The 13,546-nt window shown below is 40.0% G+C and overlaps 1 protein-coding gene across 1 annotated transcript; it reads left to right on the top strand.

The window, feature by feature from the left end:
- The first annotated feature begins 477 nt into the window (after positions 1–477).
- Positions 478–8,272, top strand: LOC122616759 (fibrous sheath CABYR-binding protein). Its single transcript, XM_043792315.1, has 2 exons — positions 478–534; positions 7,502–8,272. Exons 1-2 carry the CDS (start codon positions 478–480, stop codon positions 8,270–8,272), a joined length of 828 nt encoding a protein of 275 aa, XP_043648250.1.
- The last annotated feature ends 5,274 nt before the right edge of the window (positions 8,273–13,546 follow it).

Genomic DNA, 13,546 nt, shown 5'->3' with positions numbered 1-13,546 from the left:
ATGGCAGAGCATGAGTCCCACTTCCAGGCAGCCAGCTCATCGGAATAGATGACACATGGCGATCCCCAGCGCTGAAATCGCATTAGACGCACTTGCCGGCGTGTAATGCGGCGTATACGCAATTTGATTTACAGGTAATTAAAAAACAACACACGCCGCACACACCTGACGGAGCGACCCGTGAATTTTCATAATTTCACACTCAGCTGGGCAGCGTTTTCGGTGGAAAAAGCGGATGACATCTAATCAAAAAGCACGGGTTCTGGCCCTCTATCTATACCATCTCGCAGATATATTGAGCGACAAAAACATGCAAAGCTTACTTTTTACCACATCATATTGCAAACAGCCCACGAGCGGGGAAAAGTGGCATGTCAACAGCAAATTCTATTGCGCAAACATAGGAAATTGTACAAATATTGAACGGAAATATCCTGCGGCTTTGGGACTCCTCTATTGACACGTTGCGTGGCCAGGATGGCGAATTTCCCACTGCAAGTGGACAATTCGAGTTGGTGGCGTGGCTGTGTGAGTGTGAGTGGGTGTGGGTGTGGGTGTGGGATGGATGTGTGGCATAATGAGTAGCAAGTGGAAAACTTTAATACCCTAGATTGTCAGCCCTTGTCCGCAGGATTTTCACTCCTTTGTCGGACCACAATAATGTCCTTGTCGCGTGTGTGTGTGTGTGTGCGTGTGTATCTGTGCTTTGTGTGCGAACGGTTTAAGTTGCACGTGTGCGTTAACGTCTTTTGCGGTTGACGCTTACAATTTTACGCCGAAACTAATTATATTAACCGGGCTCAAAGTGGCCGCGCGCTCGAACAGAATCAGTTTATGTAATGCATATGAGAGTGGGCCCAACATCCTCGTCCTTGGCACATCAACATCACCCACAACAACAGCAGCAACAGCAGCAAACGGGGCGAAATTGGTGTGTAATTTCCAATTAAGCTCAATTTAGCGCGGTGGCCAAGGCTACAAAGTGCAGAATAGCAATGTGGCAAATTGCTGGAACAAGATAATCGGCAAGGACCATCAACTAACCTGTCCCCAATTCCAGGGACACCTTACATAAATAACAGCTCCACGTTGGATAACAAGGAAACCAGCAGTCAGCGGGGACTGCGGGGGGAAAGCACTTTGGGATTAGTGGCTCGATATCATCCTTTTGGCGAAATTAAGAAATGGCTTTAAAGCAACACAACGCTAATTCCAATCAATCGTATTACTTTCTTATTGTACCAATTACTTACTCTTTTAATTGCCTGGCTAATGGTATTAGTTAATATTTCTCAAAAAAAAAGATACAAAAATCATAAACCAGCGGAAGCTCACTTAACTTAATGAATGTTTTCATTAACTCAAATTTTGTGTTTCTATTACTACAAACGGTTTTGTTTTGCAAAACTGCAATTGATTTTCATGCAAATTTTAAATTGGGAACGTACAACTTCTTAACGGGAAATCTTTCAAATTTCACCTCACTTATTTTTCCATCCATTTCCCTCCACCTGTAAAACTTTACCATTCAGAATCGCCTTTGCCGCTTCAAATGGTCCGTAAGTCGCTGCCGAGCAACAGAAGTCAGAGGTTATGCCAACTAATTAAGTCGACAACTGATGGCAGCAAATTTAATTGAAACGAATCTGCCGCTTAACAAGCTGCACAAACAAGGGAGCGAACACGAAGGACCTCGTCCTGACCAATATGTTTTCCATCCCATTGGCCATATCGAAGTCCGACTCTCGAAAGTAGAGAGTCGTTTAAACGACACGCCATTTGTTGCCGTGTTTGCCCTCGTTATATCAGCCGTAGTCGAACAATTATTCCATATTAAAATGTGCAGGCTACAGGAGCAGAGTGAGAGTGAAAACAAATGGGCGAATAATTAAAAGTAAATTGAAATTGAAGTGCGTCGAACTGAGCTCAAATTGTCTGCTGCCCAGAAGACCTAATTAAAAAAATATAAATCCGGCCAGCTAAGCTCCGGGAATTCCCCCACCATCCGCCATCCACCATCCACCAGCATTCAAATTAACATTCGCAGCCAGGTTCCAATTGAAACAAAGTCATTATCCTGTCGGGCAGTCCGTGTGGGGGGCATGTCCTGTTCACTGAACTCGCCGGAATGCTGCAGCTGCAGTTTCCCCTAAATTGTTGACTTTAAAAGTGAAACGGAAAACTCAAGCGGACATCTGGAGCAAACTACACAGAACACTTACTTCTGCACTAAGGATATTACTTAATAACCATTTTCAATTGATGATTTCCAGGTGCAAAACATAATGGAAAGATTGTGTATATTGAAAAGTCTTCACTTTTGACTATGGTCTTAGCAAACGGAAAACGGAAATAGTAGTAGATTGTATATAGAGATAGTAGATTTTGATTTTCGATTTCTTTTTAAAGAAACCCCATTTATATTTCATCTTAAATCTACAAACATACTTTCAATTTTGTTTTCTGTGCACTTGGTCCACGATTTTTGTAAAATTTTCAGGTGTAACATTCGTGTTGGGACGAAAACCTGAAATTTCCCAAACAAACAGATAGACAAACAAACAAACCTGCGGAGGGCAAGGCAAACAGAATCAAATTGTTGCTGTTTGTTGACCTATGTACTCCCCCACACACCATCTACATTTTGAAGGAGTCCCCCATCCCCATCCCCATTGGACTGGATTCTTATTTGTTTCATTTTCATTTCTTTAGAACCAACTGCAGAATGAGGAGAGGAGCCGATGGGAAACGCTTTTCGGTTGCAGGGCGTCTGGGGAAATTAACAAAGCCGCAGGTGCAGTGCCCTTCGCCCGAGAGTTTGCAGGACCTGTCCTTGGTTGAATCTTAATGAAATATGAACAGGGGAGACATCAAGCGTCAAGTCAACGAACTTGCCGCCAGGTTCTCCCGGATAAAATTACGCATACGCCACGTTGAACAGCGAAACAATAAATTCGCCTTTCTTAACCCTTTTTCGCCGCTCGCCCAGTTAATTATCACGAGCCAGTGCACAGCTAATTGGAGTTTAACCTTTCGGCCGCTGCGATACTTTTGGCATTTTTATTTATTTACCCTCGCTGGTGGAACAACAAAATAAGCCCCGAGGAATAGCCTCCGCTGCTTCCGTTGCCTAAAATAGCTGCTGAAAACGGACCATTTAGCCGCTTTTATCTAATTGCCAAAGCTTCGATTTCCATTTTGTCAACGTTTTGCACTGGTGGCTCGTCGGTTGCAAAAACATTTTCGTTGGCACGTCGTTTCTGGCTACATAAATTTAAATTGAATTTTAAAAATTCAGAAGCCAAAGAACACCTCCGAAACGTCGAATGCGTGGGTGTGCGGAATGCCTAATAAAAACGTTTGCTTTGCCATCGATTTTCGGCTCGTCGACTTCGCATTCCCGTCTCGAGTTTATAAATATTTATGCGTTGCCTTTTTCGGGCTTTTCCCGGCACCCTCCAACCAGAGTCTATGATGACTGGATGGGAAAACTATAAGTTAATGCGAGCTGAAAGGCACCAGGGACACCAGGCACCAGTGCGAGTGATTGATGAGCTCCTGCGGTCAAGTCATTTCCGAGTTTTGAGTTTTGAGCGCCAATCGAGCAGCAATAAGAAATATGTAGATGTGCTTTTAGGGTTATGAACGGAGCTGTTTAGATAGTTGGGAACAATATATATTCAAAGGAATCAATTTAAAAAAAAGAGAGAACGCTTTAGTCGAGTTCCCCGACTATCCGATACCCGTTAGTGTGGGGTGCGGGGTCTGGGCTGCGAGGTCCGGGGCGTTAGGGTGGGCCTGGCAAAAAGTTTTTCTGTAGATCGATAAAAATAGACAATACTAATAAGAAAATGAAAAAAATATCAAAACATTTTTCAAAAATGTGGGCGTGGCGGTTTTGGGGCGTTAGAGTGGGCGAGGCAACATGAATCGAGAAACTTGCGCTGCGTCTATGTCTCAGGAGTCTGTATGCTTAATCTCAACTTTCTAGATTTTATAGTTCCTGAGACGGACAGACAGACGGACGGACAGACGGACATGGCCAGATAGAATCGGCTATTGATCCTGATCAAGAATAAATATACTTTATATGGTCGGAAACGCTTTCTTCTCCATTTTACTATATACAACTGTATCCTATCCTCTAGAACTAGCTGTTAATAAGAATAATTATAAAAGTACTCGTAATTACCTAATGAAACCTACAGGGTACTACAATTTCGTGGCGATTTATAATTGTTTGTAAGTGTGCCCAAAAGTATGCTACGCCATTTGCAGTTTACTGGAGACCAGTACTTGCTAATCTGTAATTAAGCAACTTTAAAGGCTGAGCTGAAGTACAACCACTGATTGTTGGATTTATCATTAGATGAGCTTTTGAAGCTCACAGATACTTACGCCCACAAATACGAATTTCCAGCTTCGGCAGCTCATCAATTTTTCAACAGCTCTGACAGCCGCAAGCGACTTTCGGACACATCCATATACTGGCATAGTACATCCCACTGGCTGTCAGGAGAGCAACTGAGACACATGTAACATCTAAACATCTAACTTGTGGAACCGTGGCTTAATTACCTGCCGCAAGCTGTTGCCATTAACAACACATTTTTGGCCAACCCAATCGATGATTAGGGCAGAGGACATGGGGAATCGCGGGACCGAATTCAATTAAACTGTCACAACCCACAGAATGAGTGACTTGGATTTATAGTCCAATTAATTGAAGCAACGTCAACGCAAACGCAAATTAAATGATTGCGAATACCTGTCCCCCAGCGAAGAAGAAGCTGGCTGGTTGGCTGGCAACATGCTGGCAAATTTGTTAACAAAAAGGATTTCCATGTTGAGATTTGCCAGCATCCAGCAGCCACAAGAAAAAAGAAGGGCGCTACGGCGAAGAAAAGAAAGTAATTTAAATTTGTAAATCGATAGGCTTGACGGTCGACGAACCCTTTTTTCATGCTGTTCTTGCTGTTCTCCCCGCTTTTTATACTTTTTACTTCCCATTTAAATTTTGTAAATATTTTAACTTAATAAATGCCTGGCGAGCGGTTGCCCACGGCGCCTAGAAGTCCCAGAATTTGCATAAACTAAAGACAAACTGGAGCCCGACTTCCACTCCTCTTGGCTGCCACTCAAGTCTCTCCTATTTTCGACGGGGGGCTGTCCTTTTCGTGTGCCTCAACAAACATTCTCAAGTTGGCAGCCGCTGGCTGCTTTTCCAACCTCTTTTCCAACTCCTTCCCTTTTCCATCTTCTTTTCCATCTCAGGTGCAGAACCTTACAGCAGCTTTTTCGGCTAATGGTCGTTGAATCGGCGCTAGGCTCTGGATTAAGGATGTCTATTCATAGAAAATATCAAATAAACTAAGCTAGAAGAACACAGATCAGAATAAAGGCTTCCTGAAATATTCGATATTTTTCTTGAAATAAGAGTACACTAAAGTGAGTTAAGACATGCAAATTGTATAACTTAATGGATTCAATCTACATACAAATAGTTCTATTAAAAATATTAAGCTAGAAACTATCATTAACATATCATAAAACATGCATGTATTCAAAGTAAATTATAGTGGAAGAATCCATCCCCTTCATCGATTGCTGCTTTAAATTTTAGAGCGCTTTCAAGATATAAGTTCTCCTATCCATCGGTATCATTCCCCTTCCCAACTTAAAACCCTGAATGGTCCGTTTCATTGACCCAACATGCAAATTGACTGTGAAACAAACAGGCAAGAAGCAGCAAATAGACAAAGTTTTATATATGCATAAAATCGCAATCAGAAGTCGCAAACACACAGACTGGAATCAATGAGCCCCGAACAATTTATGGCTTAACATATCCTATATGCCATCTGCATGTTTCTGTGTTTTTTTTTCCTCTCTTGCCGCGTTTCGCTATAAATTATTTCCCCCACATGGCAAGTAAAAAGGTGGCAGATACAGCACCGCACTCATCCTGCAAACATAAAATATTACACATGAGTGGCTTTTATGCAAAGAAGCTGGGCGAGAAATGCGGCCGCCTCCGACACTTTAAACTTGGCTAAGCAACAAGTTGGGCTCCTTTTTACGGGTCGGCAGGAGAAGAATTATTGCGTTGCGGCGGAAACTTAAAGAGCCAGCGGAAATTGTTGCCGCCTTTTAGGCCGACAACCAGGGAATGATTTATGTGCCACATGCAGCACGGTGTGGGTATATCCCACCGGGGGTACAAATCTCTTACCACCGCCCTGCAGCCTTATATACGATGGCTCGGGGCTCACTCGTTCATTAACAATTCATTAAATGCCACCAGAAAAATTAAACGCAAGGCTAAACAGGGCCAATTTATCCTCAGCAGACAGGACATCGAATTTGGCTTTCATGTGTGGTTAATACATGTGGGCAAATCCCCAAAAAGGTACTCTGAACAATTTGGTGTATATACAATGTATACATGGCTAAAAGTTGGTTAGGGCATCACAAAATCCATTACTTATTATTATTTATAAACAACAAGTTTGTAAATTAGTATTGCTAAATAGATGATTGATTGATGCATTTGTGATAAAGTAGTACCTCTTAATAAATAAAACAAGTGAAGAGTGTTCATGAGTTGATAAATTTCGTTCACATAAAGACCACAATTGAATGTGTAAAATGTAATACGCGCAATTATGCTTATGCCTATTGAATGACCCTCGGTGTTTGGTTAACAAACGCAAATACATGAGGGAAACTGAAATCAATAAATAATTTCCGCAACAAGTTCTGATGACAATTTCATTGGCTGTGACAGTTGTGTTGGCTGGGCCTATTTTTCATGTAACACGCATTAAAATTATGTTAATTATTCACGAGCACCCAATTAGCTGTGAGAAAAACGGTCTAAATATGATATGATATGAAAATAGAATAGAACCCCAGCTGAAGACACTCTGGAGGGCCCTCAAAGAGTACTTCCGCACAATTCGGCAGGCCTGCGAATTAACACCTCAAAAATATATTCGGAGCTGGGAGAACAAACGTTATGAAAATAATTGAAATAAAAGTGCGCAGCCTAAAGGTCAAGCCGTCGATCGAGGTCCAAAACCTGGACCACTTGACATTGTCCAAAGCAAAACTGAGGCAAGACGAAGCCCCTAAGAAGAGCACTCCACTTTGAAGTGGCTCCATTTGTTACTGGCCTTTTTGTTTTTGGTTTCTCTAATTATGGCCGGACTCGCTTTTGGCTATATATTGAGCAGCTGGCCATTAGCAAATCATCAATCAGCTCAGGCAACTTCCAATTGCAAGACGCAAATCGTAAACCCGAAAAGGCAAACTTGAAAAATGGTAAGTCCTCTTGGAATTGAGTTGGCTGCAAAGGATTATTAAAGGCGAGAAATCAATAAAATAAATTGATATAAATTCCACTTCAAAAAGCGGAATTTTAAAATCATTTAAGCTTACCTAAAACAGTACTTATTTGGTGCAAAATAAAAAATACTTCTACTTCTTATATAATTTGCAGAAAATCTTCTCGCTTAGTGGTGTCCTTACCCTCTCCGCCGTGGCCAGCGTGGCCCTAGGTGCCCCCCAGTTGGAGTCTCGCTTCCGCCGCGATGTTTCCGAACTGGTGGATCCCGCCGCCGTGGAATACCTGCCTCCTTCGGTCACCGAGGCTGTCCTCCTGAACGCTGAGCCCGTCGAGGCTGAGGCTGAGGCTCAGGCCGATCCTGCTGCCCAGGAAGCCGAGCCGGAGGGCACTGTCCTGGGGGATAATGGCTACGAGTACCGCACGGTGCGCCGTCTGAAGCTGCGCCATCGCAACCGTCGTGATGTGTCCCATTTGCAGCCAGCCAGGCAGTACCTGCCACCCAGCAACGCCTACTTGCCACCTGCCCAGGAGGCGGCTGCTGCCCCCGAGGCTCCGGCTGCAGCTCCACCTGCCGATGACACCGAGGAAGTGGTGTCCGCCGCCCAGCCCAAGGTGAACCGGGAGTACCTCCCGCCCACCGAAGCTGCGCCAGCGGCCGAGGAAACCACCGAGGCGGTTGCACCCGAGGAGCCAGCCGATGTCCGTGTGGTGGATGTGCCCACCGTTTCCGGTCAACTGCTCCAGGATGGCTACCACTACCAGCAGCCGGCCGAGATGCCCGCCGAGCTGAGGGAGGCCGCTCCCGAGTATCTGCCTCCAGTGGGAGGCGAGGAGGTCATCGTGGAGGGTCCTGCAGGAGGCGAGAGTGCCGTCCTGGGCAGCGATGGCTACCAGTACCGTGCCATCAGGCGTTACAGGTTTTAAATTTCTCAAATTTGCCAGCGATTTGCTCGCGTTTTGTTCCCTTTTTTAATTGTTGTTCATGTTTTTTAATTGGTCTAAATAAAATATAATTTTTGAGCAGAACTCTTAAATGTTTTTAATGCATTTGCATAGTTCTTAGCACAGAAACTGAAGTTCAACAAGGGTAAAAAGATATAAATTCCTTGAAAATGTAGTTTCACCTGATTGAATAATTATTATTGCATATTAATTGAGCAGTGAAGCAGAAGGCAATGCGATAAAAGGATCAACAAAAAATATATAATATCCGCAACATATTTTCGCTTCCCCTTTTTTAAATTTGCTATCTTCGCCTCATAGAAATATGCACATGTTTAGTTAATAAAGTAAACCTTAAACTTTATACATGACAGCATAAGTCAAGTAAATCCACATTAGGCAATTGGCCGATTGCACAATAAATCCCCAGCAAGGATTTGATTGAGGAATTCCCAGAATAGTTCCAAGGCCTTATGTATTTATATAATTAAAGTCAACAGGCTTATGGACTACATGACTACATACCTGTGGCAAATACAAACAAAACATTACGTATCCGCCCTGAGTGGGTTTGAGCTGCGCAGTCAGTTGGCTTACGTTGTACATTTCAGCCTTGTTTAGTGTCAATAAAAGGGCTTTTATATGTGAGTCGCCAATTAGCTGAATTTATGCCCAACTGGCATTGCTGGCAGCTGCTCCCCTTTGAAGCCCCTCGATATGAAAATCGTTGAAGGATTTTATATAAATGCTCGCCCCGCATCCTGCCACGCCCACTGATTCCGCCTCTGGGTTGCCATGGACGCCTTTGGATCTTAATTAATGCACTTGCGCGTTAACTCAACTCAATGGAAATGGAGGAGGGAGGAGGGAGTGGGTTCCGGAAAATGTTCCACAAGAGGAGCAGCATTAAGTGCTCACTCAAGATAAATTACTTTGACGGAAAAGCGCAGATAATGACCAGCTCGTCATTTTTACACACTCACTCTTCATTGGCCAATTTCTGCTGGCGTTCGCATCCTCTCCGGATCCTCTTCTCCTTTCTCCATTCTTCGCTTTTGAATTATGAAATCAATTGTGCGAAATTCAATTAAAATCATTGCACTTTTCGCTGCACAGGCAGGGCAGGCGTATGGCGTATCGAAACCGACGCAATCCCAATTACATTCTAACATCTGTCCAAATATGATAAGGCCGTACCATCATTTTCCGCATGTTTATTTTAGGTCCAAAAAGCCCCCAGGGAATCGCAACCGAAGGGATTGGACAGAGCTGCCTGTGACAGCCCGCTTATTGCATATTAAATTGGGAGGACAGCGGCACAAATCAGGATTCAGGAATCAGGAATCCGGAATCTGCCAACAGAAGCAACAAGCCGAGCAACAAGCGGCTACATTCGTTTTGAGTGCCCGCCCGGAAGGACATTTGTGTTTGCGCAAAGGAACTGTTGGAATAAATGTGTATGCCTTGATATGAAATGTTAATTAGCATAAGAATGAATCAGCTGATCGCGGATAATGTAATGAAATGTAATGTAATGTTAAATAACATAATTATGTCACTTGCTCAAAGAATGTAAAACTGAATGGAAGTGCACGAAGCACAAAACAAAAGTATTAATAAATATATTCTAACTAAAATAAAGCAATCCACTTTATTATCAACATGGTAGCAGAGCAAGGTTAGAAAAAAATTAATCCAAGGTTAGAAAAAAATTAATCCAAGGTTAGAAAAAATTAATCCAAGGTTAGAAAAAATTAATCCAAGGTTAGAAAAAATTAATCCAAGGTTAGAAAAAAAATTAATCCAAGGTTCGAGAAAAGAAAATAATCCAAAGTGTATAACTAAATCCAAGTTATAAAAATAAATGCTGTTCGAGTGAAGCGACAAAAAAAAAAAAAAAAAAAAAAAGAAAAACGTGTATAAGAAATAAAAAGAGAAAAACAATATTAAAAGTGCGAAATATTAAAAAATACGAATACGTAAACAAGACTATTGACTAATGCTGAACAATTAAACGGAAAAAGATTGAAAACATAAACTAAAAGGATTGATGGAAGCAGATTAAAAATTTAAAAGTTCACGTGCAAGCCTTTTTATTACATGGAAGTAGAAAAGTGTGACCCTATATGAAAATGTGCATGAAATGAATGACATAGAAAGAGACATAAAAGAAGTGTGCAAACAGATTAAAAGTGAAACGGAAAAAATGAGTGCTAACGCAAAAATCGAAGACATTGTTATGCCCATATTCGATGGAGCTAATTTTGGAAGCTGGAAATTCAGATTAATGACAATATTGGAATACAAAGAGTGCAAAGAACCAGCAGTGCGAACAAGAACAACGGAAGATAATGAAACAACATGGATGAAAACAGAATTAAAAGCGAAAACAATTTTAATCAGTACAATATCAGACAAACAGTTAGAATATATTAGTGAGTGCCAAACGACATTAGAAATTATGAACAAGTTAAATGAAATGTATTCGACAAAATCAACAGCCCTGCAAATACTGTGCAGAGGAAAAATCGACGAAATTAAACTAAAAGACTATGAAACAGTGGAAGAATTTTTTATAGAATTCGAGAAAGCAGTAAATAAATTAAAAAACGCTGGAGGCACCATAGACGAAAACGAAAAAATGAGGTATCTTTTAAAAGCACTACCAACAAGCTACAGTTATATTGGAGACTTCTTAGATGTAATTCCGGAAGCACAACGAACGGTAGAGTACGTAAAATCAAAAATAAAAGAAAAAAGTTTAAACAGAGGTCCAGTGGACAAACAAAATAACGTAAGCACATTTAACACCAAAACTAAAAAAGAATGCTATGTGTGTGGCAAAACAGGTCATATTCAGAGGGACTGCTGGCATGCTGAGCAAAATGCGAGAGGCGAAAATAAACAACAACAACAATTCAACAGGCGATATCAGAATACGAATCAAAGAGGCGGCCGAGGCAGAGGTCAACATCATGGAAATGGTCGAGGACGTGGAAATTACTCAGGAGACAGGAATCAAGGAAGACAACAAGAAAACAGCGACAGCGTACAGTCATGGACAACAAGAATGATAAGAAACGAAAAATTAATAAATTGTAATAACAGCGAAAGTAACAACGAAACTACAGTAAATTGGTTATTAGATAGTGGATGCACTGATCACATTATAAACGATTGTAAACTTTTTAAGAACTGTATTAATTTGAAAAATCCTATTAATGTTAAAGTAGCCGATGGCAAACAATTGCAAGCGACCAAGATTGGAAATGTAGAAACATATTTTAGAACATACAACAATGAAAATTTGATCGATATTAAAAATGTATACTTTGTAAAAGGCATAAAACAAAATTTGCTAAGCATATCAAAGATAACTGAAAATAAATGTACAGTCGTAGCCAGAAATAATGATACAAAAATCTATAACGAAAAGAGAGAATTGCTGACAGTTGCGAGTAAAATTGATAGTTTATATAATGTAAAAAGCTTCATGCCAAAAAATAAAAGAAATGAAATATATACAAATGTAACTAAATTAACTGAAAAAGAAAAATGGCACAGGGCATTAGGCCACGTAAATTTTCAATATTTGAATAGAATTATTAAGAATAAAATGTTAGATGGTCTGCCAGATAAAATCGAGAATACCGAAATGAAATGTGCGAATTGTATACAAAGTAAAATGTCAAACGAACCATTCGAGAACAATAGAAAGAAAACTAAAGAGACATTAGAGTTAATACATACAGACTTAAACGGACCACACAGCACAACAGGTTATTGTGGGGAAAAATATTTTTTGACATTCGTTGACGATTTTAGTAAATGCGCGAGAATATATTGTATTAAAAATAAATCCGAAACTGCGAGCTGCTTAAAAGAATATGTTAATTATGTTGAAAATCAGTTCAGTAAAAAAGTAAAACAAATCCAATGCGATAACGGTAAAGAATATTTGAATAGAGAAATATTAAACTTTGTAAAGTATAAGGGAATTCAGTTAACTACATGTCCACCGTATGTACACGAATTAAACGGCGTAGCAGAAAGATATAACAGATCGGCAATGGATATTGGAAGGTGCTTAATGAGAGAAGCAAACATACATAGGCGATATTGGCCAGAAGTGATGAACACAGTAGCTTATTTAAAAAATCGAACAATCGCAAATACAGCAGTAAATAAAAGCCCATATGAAATATTTTTTGGTATAAAACCAAATGTAGAAAATTTAAAAATATACGGAAGTAGAGTTTTTGTTAGAGTTCCAGAAGTACGCAGAAAGAGTAAATGGGATAACAAATCAGAATTAGGAGTATTAGTTGGTTATAATACAAACGGATATAGAGTTTTACTAAACAATAGAGTAATAAACGCAAGACATGTTCAAGTTGTGGAAGAGAAAACAAAATTAATTTGCCTAGAGAAAAACAAGCAGAATGATAATGAAAGTGAAATAGATGAAAATGAAGAAGATGATGAAGATAACGCTAAGACAGACGAACTAAATGACACGGAAGAAGTTAATTCAAAAACTAGCGATGAAAGCGAGGGTGAGGAAAACAAAGAACATTTAACAGTGCAGAGAACATCAAATAGAAATAAAAGACCAGTAAATCTATACGGTAACCCAGTAACACATTTTATTTATATCAATTATGTAAATGCCATTGTACCAAACACGTACGAAGAGGCGATGAATAGTAATGAAAAGAAAGAATGGCTCAAAGCAATGAATACAGAAATGCAATGCTTAAATAAAAATAATACATGGCAAATTGTAGAAAAACCGATAAACAAAAAGATTATAGATGTAAAATGGGTGTACAAAAAGAAAAGTGATGGGACATACAAAGCTAGACTAGTAGTAAGAGGTTTCCAACAAAGAGAACGACTAGAAAATGTATATTCACCAGTAGGAAAAATGCAAACATTAAAAATATTACTATCATATTGTTGTAAAAATGGTCTGTTTGTAAATCAGATGGATGTCGAAACAGCCTTTTTGAATGGCTATGTAAAATCAGAAGTTTATGTAAATGAACCAAAAGGTTACGAAACAGGAGAAAACAAAGTTTATAAATTAATAAAGGCATTATATGGATTAAGAGAAAGCCCAAGAGCATGGTACGAATGTTTGCATAAATATCTCGACAAATTAAATTTTATAAGAAGCAATTACGATTATTGTTTATATGTAAAAAGAAAGGATAAAGATGAAATATATATTTTAGTATTTGTAGACGACATATT

This window comes from Drosophila teissieri, chromosome 3L (genome assembly GCF_016746235.2).
Source record: "Drosophila teissieri strain GT53w chromosome 3L, Prin_Dtei_1.1, whole genome shotgun sequence".
Classification (NCBI taxonomy): Eukaryota; Metazoa; Arthropoda; class Insecta; order Diptera; family Drosophilidae; genus Drosophila; species Drosophila teissieri.
This window is presented reverse-complemented; position numbering and strand designations above follow the sequence as displayed.

Excerpts from the sequence above, each read along its gene's own strand:
- LOC122616759 (XM_043792315.1), top strand. The coding sequence starts at position 478 with ATGGCGAATTTCCCACTGCAAGTGGACAATTCGAGTTGGTGGCGTGGC. Across the intron at positions 535-7,501 it reads GGTGGCGTGGCTGTGTGAGT|AAAATCTTCTCGCTTAGTGG; the intron begins GTGAGTGGGTGT and ends TATAATTTGCAG.